The following is a 23028-nucleotide window of genomic DNA, read 5'->3' as shown; positions in this document are numbered from 1 at the left end:
TAGCCGTATAGGGGCATAAGGTCACAGTATTGATCAGGGTCCTAGATTAGAACGAGACAGGACGAGGGGTCCCCCGCCAGCCTCGCCCCATGATGGGACGAGAAGGGCTCTCTGCCAGCCCCTGTGGTGCCGCAGCGCCTAAGCGGCGTCACCTACCTCGGCCTCAGACAAGGCCGCCACCTGTCCCGAGGGCGACTCGGGGATGCGTCCCGAGCCCCGGCGACCTCCCGCGACACCACAGGGACTTCCGCTGGAGTTTGGGGTGAAGCAGAGGCACTGTGGTCCGATGGGGGACCCCCTAAGGGCCACACCCCAACGGCACCACATCCTTCGAACCTAGACCAGAGCCAGTCGGAGCCACGGGCGACGCCGCGGAGGGCCCTGCATACTGCAAGTGATCCACAGACATCCCGGGAGGGGAAGGAGGAAGAGGAGAAGCCAGCGAGGCCAGCAAGGCCGCCGCATATGTCTCAGTCTTGGCTATAGTCGCCCCCACACCGGAAAACGGCAGATAGGGGGATGACACGCAGGCCACACCACCCGCGGAGAGCCCGCGCCCACAACAGGCCGGGAACCAGCACTTGGAGACAAACTGAGACACTTACCGACAGGTGAGCGACGCTCTTGCAGCTTGGGAGAAGGACGATGCCGAAGATGGAGGCGGCGATTCCTGAAACCCTCCGCAGGGGCCGGGCATGGCGACGACGCAGACGTGGATATGCGGGCTGAAAGAAGTTTCATCCGGCTCACCCGCCGGGATTTCGGCTTCATCTGCTGGCACGCCTCACAATCAATGGATGGGGTGAGGATCCGTCACAGACATCTGGCGCGCACAAGACGAGAACGTCTTAAAGCCCGCAGGCATTCGCACACTGTTTCCACACACACGCAACAGGTGAAAGGGAAAGGCCCAAAACAGGTCAGGAGCAGGATCCGGATCCACGTTGCACGTGGAAAAGGAAAAAACTGACGTAGGAGCACCGGGGTGGGACTTATGTGACCTCGCTGATGTCACGTAAGCGGACACCGCCAGGGCGGAGTCGCGTGATGCAGTCCTCCGGGCGTGCAGGGATGCTGTGGCAAAAATTTTCCTGATCCAGTCTCACACCTGGGGATAATTCTACGTTAATGATTCTAATTGAAATAAGAAGAGATTAATTCCTATTGCCCAAATTCAAGGAAGCTCAAAGCTAATTCTTATGTTCTATTGAACTAATCCACAGAGAAAGTGTTGAATGATTTCCTTTCATTTATAAAGAAAGTGCAACACACTGTCCCAAGATGATAAAAAAAATTGGATTTAAAAGAATTGAGATAAGTAGAGATTCATTTCTATTGCACATGTTCAAGGAAACTCAAAGCTAGTTCTTACATTTTATCACACTAATCCACAGAGAAAGTGCAAAATGCCTTCCTTAAATTTCTAAGAAAATGCAAAGTGATTTCCTAAAATTATAAATATTCCGATTTACAAGGAAATCACTCCAATTTTCCCTTTTCTAAGCCTCTGCTCTCTAATGTTAGGGTGAGGGTGTTCAAGTGTTTAAATCCTCCAAAGTACTGTACATAAAGGTACACATTTGTAGTGGATTACTACACCTATTTCATATACATTAGGCAAGATTACTGAATGCAATCAGGTGGCAAGTTATTTTTGATATGTATGAAATCTATTCCAATTCAAGATCTACAGATACAAACAAAAAGAGCTGATGGACGGAGCGCTGAAACTTTGCAGACACTCACCACCAGTCACATACCTGGGTTGAATCCATCATCATTCTATAGCTCACTTTGCCTCCTCAGTTCTGACCCAACTATATGCAAATCAGGCTTGACCCTGTGCCTCATGGGACCTGAACAAACCAGAATTTCCTGGCAGGGAGGGGCAGGGATTTTAGGGAACCACTACTTGAATTCTAGTTTTACAATATAAATGTGTAAAAGTTTAAAAATCGCAAAACAGGTCCTAAAACTTTTATGTTCGTGAGTAGAGCTGTGTGACACAAACAGCAGATTAAAGCAAATCTGTGTTCAGTTACTGATCGGGGAGTTTGTCTTCAATTCAGCTCGTCAAGCCTGAACTGCTAAGCCAGGTCTTCCCTGAAACGGAAACAAGCATCCTGGGACCGGTTTCTGGGTAACACCCTTCATCAGCCAGGCTAGCTTGAATCCAGTGGCAAAGTGAGAAAGGGACCCACCTCAGTTCAGACCCAGCTATATGCAAATCAGTCTTGACCCTGTGCTTTATGGGAACAGTCCAGCCCGAACTGCCAAGCCAAATCTTCCCTGACCGGAAACAAACATCCTGGGACCGATTTCGGAGTAACGCGCCTCATCAGCCAGGCTAGCTTGAATCCAGTGGCAAAGTGAGCAAGGGACCTAAGTCTGGGCATATCCTGCCAACGTAGGGCGAACAATGCAAACAAAAGGAGATGAAAGACAGAGCGCTCAACTTTTCAGACACTCACCCCCAGGCACAGATCTGGTTTGAATCCATCATCAGCGCTCCGTCCATCATCTCCTTGTGTTTGCAAGAAATATAGATGTAGATAAAGCTCTGCATCTGTAATATGGCCCCAAGGCATCTCAGTTCCCACAGTAATGATCCATTTGGATTCCTGCCTTCTCAGTTCATTCTCTCAATCACCTCCTCCGAGGTGCGCTTTAATATGCCTGATCCCATAGTACTTAAATCCCAACAGGGATCTCTGGTGGTGCTGCATGAAGTGGTTGGCTATTGGGTAGCTTGTCACCATTTTTTATTGCTCTTATATGTTGGAGGTTTCTTATTTTCAGCTTTTTATTTGTGCTTCCAACATATATCTTTCAACAAGCACACTCAAGTACATATATGACAAATTCAGTATTGCAAGTTTTATCTTGTATGGTGACTGTGCATCCTTCAAATGTTTTAGAATGCTTTTGATTTTGCCCATACTGTCATCCTTTACATGCTACTTTTAATAAAGCCTTTTCCACTCTTTTTCAGCCAATCATTCCTTGGGGGTGGGGTGGGGTGGGGTGGGGTGGGACGATATGCATTTTAAATGCATTAACAATATAAACCTCAAATTGTCGTTTTTACTGTGGACCGGCTAGTAGTCCCATTGGCAAGTAGAGAGTTACACGCTGACACATTAGCCGTGCTAACTCCTGAATGGGACTACTAAAGTTGATACTTTAAGGTTTCAAAATAATTGTTACATTAAAACCGACTTGATGCGCAAGTTGAATTTAATATAGCTTTTGATTAAAAGGTAACAACTCTGTTGCCCACGTTTTCCAGTGGCAAGCCACAGATACTGGCCACATGACAACCTTCTGCCCTTCTGGGAACAAGTGTGAATGACATTTTCAAAGTTACAGTAGGCAGACCCCATCGATAGCCTTTCCTTCCACCAACCCACTGTCTCTTCTACCAACCCCTCCTGTGGTCAAAATGAGTCCCAACATTGCCACCTCAGTTTTTAGGTTCCCTCTGTGTCATAGCTCATTCAAAACCTGTGGGACAGCATGCAGGACTGGGGCGCAGGTGTATTTTTTTACAAGCTATAGCTAAGATAGATAACTAACAGTGGTGTTCTTGGAGGAAGTTCTGATCAGTATTGTAGAGCAATTCTGTTTTCTGCATTTTTTGCAGCAAAGTGAGTCAAGCTACTAGCAAGGGACCAAAATGTATTACACAACTGAAATACATCCAAGTTAAGTTGATGCAGCTTATCTGGACTTTCCAGCAAGACCGTACACTACAATAACACAAAGTCTGGGAACATGTGAGGAGTAACTTCTCCTTAATGTTTTATGTACTGTTTTCTACATTAAATCATCACACAATTTGTGATCACCTTTCATCTTTCTACAATGATCATTTGATGAGAATAGAAGATCAGATGCAATCAAACTGCTTGTTTGTTGTAACTAGCAATAAGAAATTTACCTTACAATTTGTTGAACCAAGTTTATTGGCATTGAACTGGTCGGTCAACATCTTAATAAGCTCTTTTTCGCCATGTCTGCGATAACTTGATTGTAGTACAAAACTTTCTCTCCTGCCAGAGTGGAACATGTCATTCAGCATTTCATTGCTTTGCTACAAAATAAATAGTTGAGATTGGAGTAATCTGTAAATGATATGTCTACTTATAACCAACAATACAAAGAATAGGATATGTGCTCTTTCGGTACAACGCAAGGGACATGCACCACAAAAGTATATAATACTCCCAAAAAAACTAGAAAATGAACTTGATGAAAGTTACTCTCCTTTGGTAATACTCTTTCTGATAGATACTCTCTAGCTGCATATTCCTCACTGTGTGAATATTCCCCCAAGTGTCAGGCTGGATCCAGAAACTTAAAGGCAGTCCTCCAGCGTGGCAGTAGCTGGTGTCATGCTGCTCTGCATCACCTTTATTCCGCTCCGGAAGTGAAGAGCAGGACTGGAAGGAAATGCCTATTTTTCTATGGTCGCTTCCAAAGTTTTGGACTGATGATTTTGGTTATTCGACACAGAGTACACTGAAGCTTCCTAACGATAAGTCAGTGTCTGTGCCCTGACCGTGAAGTGTATATGTTTTATTAGCTTATACCCAACAGAGATGAACAAACTTACCTGCAAATCACTAGTATATAGTGTCATCCCAGAAACTGTGGCACTGATTGTGCTACCCTTGTTGTAAAAAAGGTAGAAATAGGCTCCCAGTCTGCCACAGCAGATGGGAAGGGCAGTTTTAAAGTGCTAACTTGACTTTGACATTTGAAGGAATAGCAAAGCCCTTTATTCCCTTTTCAATATGTAAGTCATTTATAAAGTAGGCTTTTCGGAGCCTAAGGCAGGGTGCTGTATATTAGAAAGTGGAACATGTACTTTCACTTGTCCCAACAGTAAAAACCTGAAATTGTTATTTTTACTATGAAAAAGGCTGGTAGCCCTATTAATAAGAGCAGAGTTACAAGCGGACACCTCAGCCGTACAAAATTCTGACTGGGATTTATGTTCAAAGGCATCAAACAACTCATATTAAGTCCGACTTGAAGCCCAAGCTGAAATTAATGTAAATTGTTGCTGTGTGCAGCTTTTACAAAGTTGTCACTTTGTTGCCCACAGGCTCCTGTATCCTTTCACAGTTGCACATGGGGGTCTGTCCTGGAGACAGATTTCTACCCTCTTGGAGAGACATGTAAAGTTTCCCAGAAAAGGGCACAATAGAAGTCTGTGTGGGTTTGAATTATTACACCACTAGCAGCAAGCCACGCGGGTGTCACCCAAAAGGCAAGCTTCAAAGGGTAGGCCACCTTTGAATGGCAAATGGGAACACTTAGCAGCGAAGCTGCTCTATTGTTTAAGTAGACAGCCTGGCACCTGGGACAGAGAGGAGAAACTAGTTGTGAAACCGTTTGTTCAGGGGCATGGAGCCCCCTTGGGAGATATATCTCTGGGTAGGGCTAGGTAGCGCTACACACGAGAAAGGAGTTCTGTCATCTTGAGATTGGGAAGAACAGAGACTTCTGGTATAGCTAGATGCCACATTTCACAGGAAGAAGTCATTAGGAGGGAGGAAACCAAGTAGTCCATTGGCTATTGACCACAAACTCCCCAGAGGGCATTTTCTGGGCATAACAATGGCACCCCTGGCACTTAGAACTCATATCTCGTTGGGCTTCTCTGTGAGGCAAGATGGCGGGCATGGCTGTGTCCGAGTGAGGCAGGCGATGTGTGCTCTCCACCGATAACCACCCCTTTACCCCCTTTGGCGGCCTTGTGTTTGGAAACGGAGGATACGGAAACTAACAGTTACTGCCACAACGTGAGGAGTACCTGGTTATGCTCCTGGATTGGATCCGACTCCATCGGCTCCATTGGTCCCTGCATTACCGTGTTTGGTGTGCGGTGGACCGGTGCGGTCATCGGAGGCTGGCTGCCGGCTTCTGGCGTCAGGCAGTGAGAACTGCGGCGGCTGCGGAACGGACGGGGGGGTCGATTAAAAGACCCGGGCTGGACTTGCTGTATCGATGGCACCCAAGAACGCTAGTGCCACAGCAAAGGGACCAAAGACTTGGGCGGCTGCTGCCGCCATAGGGGGGCCCCTGAACATTGGAACGTTTGGCGACCCCTACTGCAAACAACGCTGTCGGTGGCGCTTTTGGCAATTCTGACACAGCGCAAGGGGGTACGTCTCCCCCCCCCCCCCCCCCTAGCCTCCACCAGAATGGAGGAGGCTGGGGGCACGAAGGTTAAAATCCCAGGGATCTTCACCCCTGCATGCTGATGACGGCCGGGAGCCGTCATGGCACACAGCGCTCGTGTGCTGATGACGACTCCCGGCCATCATGACCGCACCCGCGATCGGAATGTGCAGCACAGGAGCAGAATCGCCGCAGCGTGCAAGGGGTTAAAAAGAAAATACAGCTCAAAAAGAAGACCTCAGCCGCTTCTGAAGTGAACACCCAGCAAAGTGACAACTCTCATGATAATTCTGAGCTAGTAACTGATAAAAATGAACTCTTATTAAGGGCAGACTCATCTCTTCCTGTAAAAGAACGGGAGGCTTGGGGGGGGGGGGGAACAGGGGATGATGTTACTGATGCTGTTATTGATAATATGGCTGAGGGAGCGACTGCAGAGACTCACATAGAAAAGGCTGTATCCTGTCTCTCACTTTCAGGAAAAAAAGGGACTGCAAGGCGTAGCCAGAGGGCCCTGTTCAACAGGAGGGGCCAGCGCAAACCCAAACAAAATCTCTCAAGGTGCCGGGACCATGAGTGAAGCGACTATTGAGGCGGACTCTAGAGACTCAGGTGGCAAATTCTACTCCATGTCGGACCTGTTTAATACCTCTGACATTGAGAGTGTTGAAGGTGACTGGCTAGATGACAGAAGCTTCACAAGTTCAGCTCCGTTGGAGGATGAGTGAAACAGTCTGTTAATAGAGGAGAGAAAGAGCACAGTTTGTAAAGCAAAAGCAAAAAAAGCAAAGGACTTGCCTAACTCTCTGTCTAGGGAATGTTTTGAAAATGACGGGTTCCCCATACTGGGCCATTTTTCTGCGGAGCCCGAATCTGGTGTAATAGGCGACTCCAGGGGTGGCTACGTAGAAACTTGTCCGGATGAGCAGATAGAGTGTGAGATCACCTTAGCCACTATCTATCAAGCCATCATGTCGCACCGCGAGGAGACAAAAGCAGGCTTGCGGATGCAAGGGGCGGTTCTTAAGCTTCAAAACACGGTGTGCCGAGTTTTCAAGACCTGTAATGAGATGTCCGATCGGGGAGGCGGAAGGCAGAATCTCCTTAATCGAGGACGAAATGGTACAGCAGAAAACGGGTCTTTCTTCCCTGAGTGCTCTTCGGGAGGATATTCACTGGAAGCTAATCGATTTGGAAAACCGATCTAGGAGGAACAATTTGCGAGTGCTCAGCATCCCGGAAGGGGTGGAAGGCAGGGACTTTCGTCAATTTATTATTGAGCTGTTTTCAGAAGCCTTCCCTGAACTGACCCAATGGAAATGGGAAGTTGAACTACAGAGAGTACACCGATTTCCCTTTCATAACCGGAATAGTACTAGGGCGTCTGATGGGAAACCCAGAGCTATACTGATTTGTTTAAATAATTTTCTGTCACGGTAAGCTTTATATGATTTAGCTAGGCTGGACCGCAAGAGAAAAGGGGTTGAATTTTCTGTACATCCAGATTACTGCCAGGCTACGGTACATCAGAGATGGCATTTGCGGCAACTTATTCCAAGCAAAAGGAGCACAGGCATACTTACTTAATCCCTCCAAGCTTAAAGCACAAGTTACTTACCTTTGGTAACGATATATCTGTAAGAAACAGTATTTAGTATTAGATTCCTTACCTTAGAATACCCCCAGGCGTCAGACTGGATCCGTAAACTTTTGCGTAGCAGTACCCTTGCGCGTCGGTAGGCGTCGTCAGCGGCTCCGTGTCTGTCGTCGGTGCCGGGATGACGTTGTCAGAGTACTTAGACGCCCCCCTTGCGCGCTGAAGTCAGTTCTTATACATAGCTTTTTTCGCGCCAGAAACGCAGAGCCATGATAAAAGCCAACACTGGTGCCATGAAACTAGGGCCCTGAAAGGGGATGACCTTTACCCTAGATATTGGTTTGCAGAACGGGGAGGAACTACTGTTTCTTACAGATATGTAAATGCAAATGTACATGTATATATATAGCGCAAATCACTGACCGAGGTCGGTATCTAAGCGCTTGCTTAGGGAACCCGTCCTGGTATTCCCCTGTGAGATAACCCCGGCAGGGTATCCACAAGGTGAAAGCCAGGCATCCCGCCGCGAGGGGCCGTTGTGGAGATTAAGCAAGCTATTGCCCAGAGTCGCAGAGTGTGAACCCGTGAGTCGAGAAGGCACCGGAGCGAGAATTATCGAGTCCGTGGAATTTTTTAGCCCAAGACCCGCCGAGGCAGGTAATTGAACCCTGGATTCAGGGCCGATCTCAGCTTCCGGGTCTGCCGCCTCTAACCCCTGAGCCACACTTCTCCATGTTACCGTTACCGAAGGTAAGTAACTTGTGCATCTGAAAGAAACAGGTCAGTAATAGATTCCTTACCTTAGAATAGATACCCCAGCAATACCAACCCAAGTGGTGGGTGTGCGAACCAATGATCACACCAGTAAGTACTGGAGGACGGAACGGCCAAAGAAGCCATCTCTCCGGACTTGGATGTTCAGGCAGCAGTGTCTTGCGAACGTGTGCAGCGAGGCCCACGTAGCTGCCTGACAGATGTCCTGCAAGGGAACTCCCGGCCCAGGGCAGTGGTAGCCGCCGTGGCCCGAGTGGAATGGGCCCTCAGCCCAACAGGAGGCTCCTTCCTTGCCAAGGAGTAACAAGGCTTGATAGACAAGACGACCCACCGAGAGATGGTCCGCTTGTGTACCGCCCGTATCTTCTTAGCGCCCACGTAACCAACAAAGAGTTAGACATCCACCCGGAACTGGTGTGTGCGATCCAGATAGAATGAGAGTGCACGTTTTGGGTTCAGGCGGTGGAGCCGCTCTTCCTCCTTTGAGGGATGCGGAGGCGGAAAGGTGGGCAAGGTGATAAGACTGCCCGATGTGGAAGGCCGTGACAACCTTGGGCAGGAAAGAGGGTCTAGTCCGCAACACAACCTTGTCCGGATGGACAGAAAGGAAAGGAGGTTTAGAAGAAAGAGCCTGGAGCTCACTCACTCTACTGGCAGAGGTGATGGCAACCAGGAAAGTAGTCTTCAGAGTAAGAAGTCGGATAGGACAGTTGTGAAGTGGCTCAAAGGGAGCGCACATCAGATAAGAAAGAGCCAGATTCAAGTCCCACTGAGGCATCACGAATGGAACAGGTGGAAAAGGTGTGTGTTATGCCTTTCAGAAAAAGAGTTACAATAGGGAACTTGAACAAAGATGGTTGATCAGGCAGCCTTAGAAAGGCTGAAAGGGCAGAAAGGTAGCCCTTGATAGTGCCCAGAGCAGAGCCCTGCTGGGCAAGAGAAAGAAGGAAGAGAAGAACCTCAGAAAGAGGGGCAGAGAAAGGATCCACAGCCTTTGCTGTGCACCATGCCACAAATCTGTTCCACCGGCAGGCATATACCGACTTTGTGGAGGGACGCCTGGCTGCCAGAATGATATTACAGACTTCAGGAGGCAAGTCAAATGGCCTCAACTGTCGCCGCTAAATCTCCAAGCATGGAGGTGGAGACTGGACAGGTTAGGGTGGACCGTCCCCTGTTGCTGCGACAGAAGGTTCTCCTGAAGAGGCAGACTAACCGGGGGATCGACTGACATACTGAGTAGCTCGGGATACCAGTACCTTAGTGCCCAGTCCGGAGCCACAAGGATGACTTGGGCCCGGTCGCGCTTGATCTTCTTCAGCACTCTGGGCTGAAGTGGTATAGGCGGAAAGGCGTACAATAGACCGCAGCTCCACTAGTGAGTAGAAGCATCTCCGAGCGAGTGCCGCCTTGGAAATTCCAACGCGCAGAACTGATAATATTCCACGTTCTCTTCTGTGGCGAATAGATCTAACCAAGGCTCTCCCCACTGCAGAAAGAGAACTTGCGCCACGTCCAAGTTCAGACGCCATTTGTGATCCATCATGCACCGGCGGCTGAGTTCGTCCGCGCTGGCGTTCAGAGAACCTGCCAGGTGTTGAACCACCAGGGTCACGCCCTGATGTTCCAGCCACTGCCAAAGGCGCAGAGCCTCCTTGCAGAGGGTCCACGACCCCACCCCACCCTGTTTGTTGCAGTACCACATGGCGGTGGTGTTGTCTGAACCCCTGCACTACACTCCCCCGGACAGAGGGGAGGAATGCCTTCAGTGCAAGACGAATCGCCCGCAGCTCCAAAAGGTTGATATGGAGCCGGGACTCCGCCGGAGACCAGAGGCCTCTGATCTCCGCCTCTCCCATGTGGCCTCCCCAGCCCTGGAGGGACGCGTCTGTCACAACTACGTGCTCTGGTTGGGGAAGGGAGAGGGATCTGCCGCTGACCCAATCGCGGTCCGTGAGCCACCACTGCAGCTGTCTTGCAGTGCCCTCCGAGATCAGGACAGGTTTGGACAGGTTACCCTGATGCTGGGCCCACTGAAACTTCAGGTCCCACCGCAGAGCCCGCATCCGCCAACGGGCGTGATGCACCAGAAGGATGCAGTAAGCCATCAGCCCCAGAAGCAGCAGCGTCAACCTGACCAAGACTCGGGATCAAGGCTGAAAGATCAGATTCAGAGCCTGAATATCCAGAACCTGTGGCTTGGGGGGATAAACCCGAAACTGCGCTGAGTCGAGAACCGCTCCGATGAAGAGGAGCTTTTGAGAGGGACACAGGTGTGACTTCGGCACGTTGATGGAGAACCCCAGCAGGTGCAGGAGATGCGCCGTCGTCTGGAGGTGGCTGACGTCTGAAGCGAGCCCAGCTTCAACAACCAGTTGTCGAGGTAGGGAAAGACTGAAACCCCTAACCTGCGCAGATGAGCTGCGACCACCGCCATGTCTTTCATGAACACCCGTAGGGCGCTGGTAAGGCCGAAGGGGAGCACGGTAAACTGAAAGTGCTTGTGGCCTACCGTGAACAGTAGGTAGCGCCGGTGGGCCGGCAGGACGGGGTTGTGGAAATAAGCGTCCTGCAAGTCCAACGCAACCATCCAGTCTCCTGGGTCCAGGGCAGCTAAGACCTGAGCCAGTGTCAGCATTTTGAACTTCTACTTCCCGGAGGAAGCCGTTGACGTTCCGTAGGTCCAAGATAGGGCGTAGGCCCCCTTTGCCCTTCTTGGGTACCAGAAAGTAGTGGGAGTAGCAACCACACTTTACTTCTGGCCCAGGAACACGCTTGATGGCCCCCTTGGCCAAGAGGGACGTAACTTCCTCCTGCAGAAGCCGCAAATGATCCCCCGATACGCTGAGGTATTGCGGTGGCATAGCTGGAGGGGTCGTCTCGAAGGGGAGGGAGTAGCCCTTCCAGACGATTTGCAGCACCCACCTGGCCGATGTGACAGTGCACCAGTGGTAGTGGTGATGGCGAACCCTACCCCCCCACTGGCGTCATAAGGGCCTGAAAGCACGGACTAGGAAGGTTTTGAGGTGGATGCTGCGGGGGAAGGTGTGGACTGGCCTCGCCGTTGTCCCAGATCGCCTCCACGGCGGTTTCCACGGCCGCCACCGCGTTGGATGTTAGTCTGCGGTGCATGGCTGGCAGCACGTGTGGGGGCGCCCCTTCCTTGGCCACGAAAGGAGCAAAAGGCACCCGTTTGCTGGAGCAGGGCTGAGAGGCCCAAGGACTTGGCTGTAGCCCTGGAGTCCTTAAAGCACTCAAGCGCATGATCTGCCTTGTCGCCAAAGAGGCGACGGCCATCAAACGGCATGTCCATGAGGGTATTCTGGACATCCGCTGAAAAGTTGGCGGACCTCAACCAGGCGTGGCGACGAATCGCCACAGTCGTTGCCATCGCTCTGCCCAGTGAGTCGGTGGTATCCAGCCCACACCGGATAGAAAAACGTGCAGCATCTCGACCCTCCGCAAGGGCTTGGGCGAGTTTAGCCTTGACCTCTGCCGGGCATTGTGGCAGCACGTCCGCAACCGTGTCCCACAGGGAGTGGGTGTAGCGGCCCAAGAGACATGTGGTGTTGGAAGACGGCAGTCCGAAACTAAGGGAAGAGAATATTTTCTTTCCGTAATTCTCATACCTCTTGCATTCCCGATCAGGCGGCGCTGACGGGAATGCGGTCTGGGAGTTCGAGGCCAGTATGAAAAGGCTCTCGGGGGTGCGGTGGGTGGACAGGAAACAAGGGTCGCCCGGTGCCGGGCGGTGGCGTCTGGCCACGTTCCTATCTACAGGCTGGCCTGTAGCGGGCCTGGACCAAGTGCCCAAAAGAACGTCAGTCAAGGCCTCATTAAACAGCAGCAGAGGCTCAGCCGAGCTGGACTGCGGTTTAAGGACCTCAGTGAGGAGGTTGGTCCTCAGTGAGGAGGTTAGTCCTCATGGCCGCGACGGGGAGCTCAAGGCCCAAGGCCATGGCCGCCCGTGTCAACACCACACTGAAGGTTGCCCCCTCCTCCGAAGCCACGGTAGGAGGTGAGGCAAAACCAGTGTCTGGCGAAGTGTCCAGACCACTGGCATCCCAAGTCCAGCTGTCCAGACCTCCTGGGACTGACACTCACGTGTCAGAGGGTCCTCAGACCCCTCCCAATACTCCTCATCACCAATCACCTGATAATCAGGGTTGTCAAATGATGGGGCCGGTTCATTGAAGTAAAACTCCCCAAGCGGCATTGAGATCGGCGCCGCTTTAACGCCGGAACCGGGTCGAGGGAGATATCGGAGACGGCGCCGCCTGAGGACAGCGCCGGAGGTGACACCTGCGGGACCGGCACCGGTGAGGTCGTCAGGTCGACCGGCGACGATCCAGATCCAGTAGCGGATCCAGTGGGGCCCTGCGGCGCTGGAGGCGTCGGGGCCAAAGCACCCGACCCGCTAAGGCCCGAAGTCGCCTCAGAGCCCGCCAGAGGAGTGAGGGACCTCATGGCCATGAGGTAGCGCTCAATCTCCTCCGGCGTCGCTTGCTGCCCAGGGACCAGATAGTATGGGGCAGGTCGCGACGCCCGCGACTCCAACGAAGCCGCGTGGGCAGTGTAGGAGAGTAGGGTCTGCAATCCTATGGTCACCCCAGATTTTTGCTTTTTGCTTCACTGGTTTACGACTTTCCCTGGCTGTGGGCCTGCTAATCAGACCCACAGCCTAGCTGTTCTCTCTCTAAATTGACATCCATGTACCTTAGGTGCATTTACCGATTGGTACTGGGCCACCTTATCAGTCCCTGTACAGCATACCTTAGGTATCCAGGGCATAGGTGTACCCAGGGCCTACCAGGGGCTGAAGCATGTATTATGCCACCCCTGGCTGGCCATCTAAACACGCGTTGCTTGGACCCCAAGCTTCACTTTCACACAGCACTCTCTGATCCTTCATTCAATGTAAAGCAAATTTCATCACATATTATTCATAGAATTGTCTTTTTATTGTTTTTCTTTTAGTTTATCCTTTTTAGGTAATTATTTCATCATTACCCTCCTTTGTTTTTTCGTGTATTCATTTCATGTTTTTATGTACATATGCCCAATGCATTTCAAGCAATAAATGCCCTTCCTCAGGGGACTTCGTTCTGAAAGAATAACAATATGTCGGTACATTCTCACAATCATATTTTCTATTGTATATAAATGAAGCATGAACAATCAATATCTGTCCTTGATTTTTAAACCTTATACCCCTGTGATAGAAACCGTGATCCTTATTTTTTGACACGTGTTTTACATTTTACAAAACCAAGATGCATGCATACGTGAACTACCCTTCACTGGGATTATCACTGACCTTCTCTCTAACGTTCTTGAGACGTATGCATCTGAAAAGTAAATGAACCGAGTGTTCAGATAACCCACACTGTCAAAATTTTACACTAACGCGTTTAAAATCCGCGTTCAAAATCTATGAGTCTAAGTCTACTGTTTGCTTCTTACCGGGTGTTTCGCTATCCAGCGTTTACCGCGATTCCTTCTCCCTGCCGGGTTCGTGTGTGTTTTGGCGTGCGTCGCTCTATCCTTAGTACTCTATGGTCTGATCCCGTAATCACGTGACGTATGACTAAGTGAGTAAGCAAACTAGAAAACGGACGTGTTTTGTTTATATCTGATGCTTTCACGGCTGACGTGTGTGTAAAACTCGGTTTTAATGCAAAACTGTGCAGTGTGACTAATAACGTTCACTATGTTTAAATCAGTTGGAATATTTAGGATGATAAGAATCGAGTTATGAACAGTAATAATAATCAATTATATACAATTAATGAAAGCATAATTAAACATAATTAAAGACATAATTAAAGTGCATATATATCTACTACATGTCTTCCAGTCACATCAACCTCCATGTACAGCTTGTGTTCATCTTTAACAGTCTATATGAAGCAGCTGAGTTCCATCCGTTCATTTAGTCCTTTCGGATGTAATGTACATAAAAAATTCATCCAAAATGTTTCTCTTCTTAACAGTAAGTTATTCGTGTCTGTACCCGCTTGTGGTCTTATCATCTCCAATATACAAAATTTGAGTTGCGAAGGATTGTGCCTCGCTTCATTGAAATGAACTGCCATTGTGGACTTGAGATTCTTAAGTCTGATATTACTCTTGTGCTCTGTAAGCCTGATTTTTATCTTTCTCTGAGTTTTGCCTACATAGGACAATCCGCATGGGCATCTTAGCATGTATATTAAGTTGCTGCTGTCACATGTTCCTGTTACCTTCAACTTAACCGGTGTTCCTTTTGTAGGGTGGTTGATAACATTCCCTTTGATTATGGCTGTACAGTTTCCGCAATTGTGGCATGGCACTGTTCCTTTGTAGTTATCCGTTTGTGATGTTTTTGGATGTTTAATTAGCTCTTTGATGTTTTTGGTTCTCTCGTATGCAAATATCGGAGAATTTGAGAAGATCCCTTTGAAATCTTCCTCCAACGCGAGTAATGGCCAATGTCTTATGATGGTTCTCTTGATGTTATAACTGCGTGTTGAAAATTTTGACACGAATACTGATCTTTGCTCATCTTTTTTTGTTTTTGCTGATAATAGATGTTTTCTTTGAAGTTTGTCCGCTCTCTCTGCAGCGGCATTCAGAATGGGTTCCGGATATCCTCTATTTTTGAATTTAGTGAGTGTTTCTAGCTTGTGTTTCTTGTATGTTTCTTCTGTTGAGGCAATCCTTTTTATTCTTACTAGTTGCGAAAATGGTAGGTGTTTTTTCAGTGGTGATTGGTGGAAGCTTTTATAATGCAAAAGATTATTTCTGTCTGTACTCTTCGTGAAAACACTTGTGGTTAATTGACCTTCCTCATTCAATATAGCCACATCCAAAAATGTGATTGTCTTTCTGTTGATGGTGTGTGTAAATTGTATTCGCTCATTGATCTCATTCAGTTGTTGTAATGCTTCCTTTAAGCTTTCTGTGCTTCCCTTCCATAAGATGAAAATGTCATCAATAAAGCGTTTATACAAAATTAGATTGTTCTGCCACATTTGATGACTCAGTATGTTGTCCAGCTCAAATCTATACATGAATGTATTAGCGTACGTGGGTGCCGCACAATTTCCCATGGATGTTCCCGAGCATTGTACATAGTACTTGTTTTTCCATGTGAAGTAACTATGAAATAGGGTGAAATGAATTAATTCCATGATGAATATTTTTAAATGCTCACTTTTTTCTTCATTCACCAGAAAACTTTCCACAGCTCTTATTCCCAGATCATGTGGGATCGATGTGTATAGGGATTTTACGTCCACTGTAGCCATGATCATGTCTTTTGTGAAGTTTCCCTTCTCTTCTGGAGAACATTGTAGAAAAAGCTCTAGAACAGGGCATCATCAATCAAAGAGACAAAGAATACTTGATAAAAATCAATCCTTCTGTACCATATATTTATATGACACCTAAGATTCACAAGCACGCAACAAAACCGCCACTACGTCCAATAGTATCGACTATAGGGTCTATACATGAACCCATAGGAAAATTTATAGATAAACATCTACAAAACATTGTACAAAAATCTTCAACTTACCTAAAGGACACTACCCACTTTTTGACCATCTTGGAGGAAGAGAAGGGAAACTTCACAAAAGACATGATCATGGCTACAGTGGACGTAAAATCCCTATACACATCGATCCCACATGATCTGGGAATAAGAGCTGTGGAAAGTTTTCTGGTGAATGAAGAAAAAAGTGAGCATTTAAAAATATTCATCATGGAATTAATTCATTTCACCCTATTTCATAGTTACTTCACATGGAAAAACAAGTACTATGTACAATGCTCGGGAACATCCATGGGAAATTGTGCGGCACCCACGTACGCTAATACATTCATGTATAGATTTGAGCTGGACAACATACTGAGTCATCAAATGTGGCAGAACAATCTAATTTTGTATAAACGCTTTATTGATGACATTTTCATCTTATGGAAGGGAAGCACAGAAAGCTTAAAGGAAGCATTACAACAACTGAATGAGATCAATGAGCGAATACAATTTACACACACCATCAACAGAAAGACAATCACATTTTTGGATGTGGCTATATTGAATGAGGAAGGTCAATTAACCACAAGTGTTTTCACGAAGAGTACAGACAGAAATAATCTTTTGCATTATAAAAGCTTCCACCAACCACCACTGAAAAAACACCTACCATTTTCGCAACTAGTAAGAATAAAAAGGATTGCCTCAACAGAAGAAACATACAAGAAACACAAGCTAGAAACACTCACTAAATTCAAAAATAGAGGATATCCGGAACCCATTCTGAATGCCGCTGCAGAGAGAGCGGACAAACTTCAAAGAAAACATCTATTATCAGCAAAAACAAAAAAAGATGAGCAAAGATCAGTATTCCTGTCAAAATTTTCAACACGCAGTTATAACATCAAGAGAACCATCATAAGACATTGGCCATTACTCGCGTTGGAGGAAGATTTCAAAGGGATCTTCTCAAATTCTCCGATATTTGCATACGAGAGAACCAAAAACATCAAAGAGCTAATTAAACATCCAAAAACATCACAAACGGATAACTACAAAGGAACAGTGCCATGCCACAATTGCGGAAACTGTACAGCCATAATCAAAGGGAATGTTATCAACCACCCTACAAGAGGAACACCGGTTAAGTTGAAGGTAACAGGAACATGTGACAGCAGCAACTTAATATACATGCTAAGATGCCCATGCGGATTGTCCTATGTAGGCAAAACTCAGAGAAAGATAAAAATCAGGCTTACAGAGCACAAGAGTAATATCAGACTTAAGAATCTCAAGTCCACAGTGGCAGTTCATTTCAATGAAGCGAGGCACAATCCTTCGCAACTCAAATTTTGTATATTGGAGATGATAAGACCACAAGCGGGTACAGACACGAATAACTTACTGTTAAGAAGAGAAACATTTTGGATGAATTTTTTATGTACATTACATCCGAAAGGACTAAATGAACGGATGGAACTCAGCTGCTTCATATAGACTGTTAAAGATGAACACAAGCTGTACATGGAGGTTGATGTGACTGGAAGACATGTAGTAGATATATATGCACTTTAATTATGTCTTTAATTATGTTTAATTATGCTTTCATTAATTGTATATCATTGATTATTATTACTGTTCATAACTCGATTCTTATCATCCTAAATATTCCAACTGATTTAAACATAGTGAACGTTATTAGTCACACTGCACAGTTTTGCATTAAAACCGAGTTTTACACACACGTCAGCCGTGAAAGCATCAGATATAAACAAAACACGTCCGTTTTCTAGTTTGCTTACTCACTTAGTCATACGTCACGTGATTACGCGATCAGACCATAGAGTACTAAGGATAGAGCGACGCACGCCAAAACACACACGAACCCGGCAGGGAGAAGGAATCGCGGTAAACGCTGGATAGCGAAACACCCGGTAAGAAGCAAACAGTAGACTTAGACTCATAGATTTTGAACGCGGATTTTAAACGCGTTAGTGTAAAATTTTGACAGTGTGGGTTATCTGAACACTCGGTTCATTTACTTTTCAGATGCATACGTCTCAAGAACGTTAGAGAGAAGGTCAGTGATAATCCCAGTGAAGGGTAGTTCACGTATGCATGCATCTTGGTTTTGTAAAATGTAAAACACGTGTCAAAAAATAAGGATCACGGTTTCTATCACAGGGGTATAAGGTTTAAAAATCAAGGACAGATATTGATTGTTCATGCTTCATTTATATACAATAGAAAATATGATTGTGAGAATGTACCGACATATTGTTATTCTTTCAGAACGAAGTCCCCTGAGGAAGGGCATTTATTGCTTGAAATGCATTGGGCATATGTACATAAAAACATGAAATGAATACACGAAAAAACAAAGGAGGGTAATGATGAAATAATTACCTAAAAAGGATAAACTAAAAGAAAAACAATAAAAAGACAATTCTATGAATAATATGTGATGAAATTTGCTTTACATTGAATGAAGGATCAGAGAGTGCTGTGTGAAAGTGAAGCTTGGGGTCCAAGCAACGCGTGTTTGAATCTACTAATACCTCCCATGCTCAGAGGGAGTATCACATTCAGCACCAACCACATTGTTGAAACCGAAGGAACTTAACTAACAACAGAATAAACAAAGGAGTGCAGAACCACACCCACAGAGGTTTTTCATTGGCCATCTAAACAGACACAACTGGGTACACGAGAGCTGGGGCAAGGTGGTGTAATCACCCTTTGCTTTAGATATAGTATCCCTATATCTAACCCTAAAATGGACACATATATTCCTATCAGTCACTCCTATGGCCGGCCATATCAATCCTGAAGGCAGAGTGCTTGGAATTATGTGAGATGGTGCTCTGGGATGAGCTGAGCCCGTTTGCAGCTTATGGAACCAAGTCCTAATAGCTGTTCCATGATAGCGCTATACCATATACTCCTAAGTGCATTATGATCCTCGCGGTCAAATGCTAACTTTGGTATAGCATTATCAAAACATGTTGAGTAAGGTGTCATACAAATTGGAATACTACCCCCTCTTAATTCTGGAGACGGGGGTAGCATTCCACCCTTCTAGAGGGACACAACATGTATGTAACTGTGAACCCCGGTTAAAGTTAACTTGAGCCTCAGCATCACAAAATGGATGCTGCCACCACAGACACAAGTCTGACCTCCTGCTGCTGGGAGTCCTTCCAGCGAGGGAGGCTCGGACAAAGGGTTTACTGCCTTGGGAGGTGCTAGCACCACCCCAGACAGGATTTTGTGTATTAGGTAGGACAGGGCTGAAAGGAATGAGACATGCCTGGGGCACACAAGGTGTCCCTGTGCATACACCGGTCCAAACCAGTTCCTGGGGCACTCCAGCCCCAGAGCTGGCGCAAGACCGGACAAAGGAAAGGGGCTGTAACCACCCCCCTTCCTGGTCCCAACCAGAGGAGGGACCTAGTCGTAGTGCAGCCCCCCTTTAGCTGGATAAAAGGTAGGAGCTGGTCCCATTCCAAATTAGATTATCCTTATCAACTTCACAAGAAGAAACTCTGGACTTCGACGTTCTGCTCCACAGAAGACGGAAGAAATCTCCCTTGTGGGCAAGGAGTGTCCATCCTGCACAAGCAGGCACCATCAGCGTACAGCGGCTTCCCTTAGTCGTCTTCCTGCAAGGATCCAGACTTCAGAGCCCGACGAGACCCGGATTCCCAGACCTCTCCGACCTAAACCCACATCTGCAGCAGAGCTGAGACCCGTAGGTGCGACGAGACACGTGGGACCGGCCATCTTGAAAGAAGCAGCACTTCGCTCCAGCAAGACTTCAGAGGCATCCTCGTCCAAGTGCTTTGGTGACTGAGAAGCCCCGACCCCGAGCAGCTCCTGCACCGAAGACCAGCCCTCCAGCATCCACGAGATCTGCGTGGGGCCCTTCTGCCTGTTTGCTGCTCGATGCGTTGTCTGGTCACTTGCCGGCTGGCTAGTGACCTCCTAGACGACAAACTCCGACAACTTTTCTGCTGGTCTGGTTGCTCCAGACTGGGCCTTGCTCCCTTCCGAAAGAGGAGCACCCCGGACCCTCCTGGTCCACTCCAGATGCCGTTTCCACTCACTGCGTGGGTTGCCTTTGCCAAGGCCTGTTGAACCCGAATCCGGAGACGACACCGCCGACAGCGAGAGCCTGCGTGGGACAGCTCGTGCCTCCATCCTGGTCATCGAAGACACCACCTGGTCCACGATGGCTGCAGAGACAAGCGTCCACCTTCACCTGATCGCGACAACGACATCTGGTTCCACTCCTGGTTCCACTCCAGTCACTGGCTAGTGACTTTGAACATTGTCCCCTCTGCTTTCAGGTTCTTCTCTTCACTGATCCACCCTTGGATCACATCGGACATCTTCCTCCTGACCCCCTGCAGCATCTTTTCCTCCAGGCTCCATAGACTTCAACGCGGGAACATGACACGACTTGGCACCTATGCACCCGCAGCCCGTGGGTGAGGTAACGCGAGCATTTCGGTGCTCAAGGGTAGCTTGACTCTCCTAGTGTCCAGTTCCACAGTCATTTTGGTCCTATCTAGCCAGGGACGTCCGTACTCACCTTTTTCTAAAACTGTACTGTCCATAGACGTTTGTATGCATCTCGTGTGTGAGTTCACACTCTGCACCCACGTTCCGTGGGCCTCCTAGTACTTACCTCAAGTTAGTTTAGCGTGGTCCCAGCGATCCTACAGCCTCTGGACAGCTCCATTCCTTTGATTGACTTTCACATCCCACTTACTTAGTATATGGTTTGTCGTGCCCCTAGGGCACCATTGTAAATCGTGCAACTTAAACGTATTTTTCCTAAGAGTTTGTCATGTGCTTAGGCCTCTGACCTCATAAAGAGTTCAGAGGTGTATGTTAGTTAATAATTACTTGTTTATTTTCATAACAACCTGTGTGGTGTCCTTTCACTTGGTATTCAAGGGGTTATATGCAGTAAAACAGCTGGCTTCACATGCCAAAAGAGTTTAGCCTAAAGACTGCTTTTGTCCATGCTACCATTAGGATAGCTGGTCTATAAGGTTGACTTACAACCAATCACCATAAGGGTTGTTTGGACTGATGCAAGGTGATCACTAGAACTAGTGAGCATCATATATCAGGCCAACTTCTCATATTGGTGTGCAACGGTTGGGATTTGAGCTTGCTTTTGTTTTTACCAAATATAATCTTGAGATATCATTTGAAAGATCACATAAGGTACCATAGGTACATATAACAAGCTTAGAAATACTCTGAGTTCTACTGAACCAGCTGTTGTAGTAGAAAGGGAGTAGCACACCCTGACTACAACTCTTAGCAAGGGATCAGTAGGTAAACCCATAGTGTAGGTAAATGCACCACTTACATCTCACTAGAAAAGCATGTCTATCACAGGAGAGAACACAGTGGCTCCCCTTGGTGATATTGACCCTCCACAGGTCATGTCAAGATATGCAGCCCTTAGCTTCCGGGAGATGAGACAATTGTGTACCTCCAGGAAACTAAAACAGGGTTCTAACCCTACCATTCCTTTTCTGATAGGTCTCTTAGAGACATTTGATGCCAGAAGGGCTTCTAATCCAGGCCCATCTGACCCTACAGAGGGGAACATACCCCCACTAGAGGAGGGCTCCAATTTCCCTGAAGCTGATGAAGTGGAGGGAGATGGAGACTCATCTGATGGTGAGGTAAACCATGGCCAGGGAGGAGTCAGCAGACTTACCAGGGTCAACTTAAGCATACATGATAATGGAACTGGGGGACCCCCCTGGCCCATCCTCAGGCAGGCTTAACCTTGGGAATAGACGAGTTAGGTCTCTCTCCAGAGGCTCTAACAGATCTGTTCACACCCATGTCTCTCAGGCATCTTCTCAGAGAGGGATGACATCCCCTCAGAGAAGAGAGCATGAAGCTAAGATGAGGGAAGTCAATCTGAGGATTGAGAGGGAAGAACTTGCCCTTGCCAAAGAAAGACTTGCCTTTGCCAGAGAGCAGAAAATTGAGTGGGGCAGACCCCACTGGTGGCAGCATTATCCATAGAGATAAAGACAGGAGTTTTGATACTAGACACCTGAGTAAAAGAGTGCCCTCCTTTAAACAAGGGGATGACATCCACAAATGGATGACTGCTTTGGAGAGGGCCTGCACTGTCCAGTGCATCCCCCAGAGGCAGTGGGCAGCTATATTGTGGCTCTCCTTTGAAGGTAAAGGTAGAGATAAGCTCCTCACTACTAGAGCTGAGGATGCTAACAATTACCAAGTCCTGAAGAACACACTGATTGATAGGTTTGGCTTAACAACTGAGCAGTACAGGTTGCTGTTCAGAGACACCCAGAAAATGCAGTCTCAGGATTGGGCTGACTTTGTTGATTGTGCCACTAAGGCTTTTGAAGGCTGGTTACTGGGAAGTAAAGTTACTGATTACACAGGATTGTATAATCTAATTATGAGAGAACAAATCTTAAGTAATTGTCAGAATCAGTTGTTGCATCAGCACCTTATTGACTCAGATCTCACCTCTCCCCAAGAATTGGGAAAGAAGGCAGACAGATGGGTCAGGACAAGGGTCAAGCAGCAGAACCAGGACCAGGGTGGTAGCCAGAAGAAAGCAGACCAGAAGGGTAATGAGAATAAGCAAAATGACCAGACGTCTTCGACAGGGCCCCAACAATCTAAGGAGGGTGGGACCCAGAATTCCCAAAAGAAGAAGAAGAATGGTGAGAAGAAACCATGGTGCCAATACTGTAAAAGTAATACTCACTGGTTTAGTGAGTGCACCAAGAAAGGCCAATCTCCTACCACTACTGCCCCTAAGGCACCTGCAACCCCTAGTTCAGTTAGTAGTGGTAGTGTTCCTCCAAAGGCTATAGTGGGGTTAACCTTGGTATCTGAGGGGAGTTCTGACCTAGTCAGGATACCCACTAAGGCT

The 23028-nt window shown here is 47.5% G+C and overlaps 1 protein-coding gene across 1 annotated transcript in view; it reads right to left on the bottom strand.

Moving 5' to 3' along the window:
• Window positions 1–23028, bottom strand: part of TDRD9 (tudor domain containing 9) — a 2495642-nt gene that overhangs the window by 561451 nt on the left and 1911163 nt on the right. The window contains exon 29 of the mRNA XM_086937885.1: window positions 3941–4093. Coding sequence (XP_086794011.1) covers window positions 3941–4093 — 153 coding nt within the window. The remainder of the gene's footprint in view (window positions 1–3940; window positions 4094–23028) is intronic.

This window comes from Lissotriton vulgaris, chromosome 9 (assembly GCF_964263255.1).
Source record: "Lissotriton vulgaris chromosome 9, aLisVul1.2, whole genome shotgun sequence".
Classification (NCBI taxonomy): domain Eukaryota; kingdom Metazoa; phylum Chordata; class Amphibia; order Caudata; family Salamandridae; genus Lissotriton; species Lissotriton vulgaris.
The sequence above is the reverse complement of the archived record's forward strand: the minus strand, read 5'-3'. Positions and strand labels throughout refer to the sequence as shown.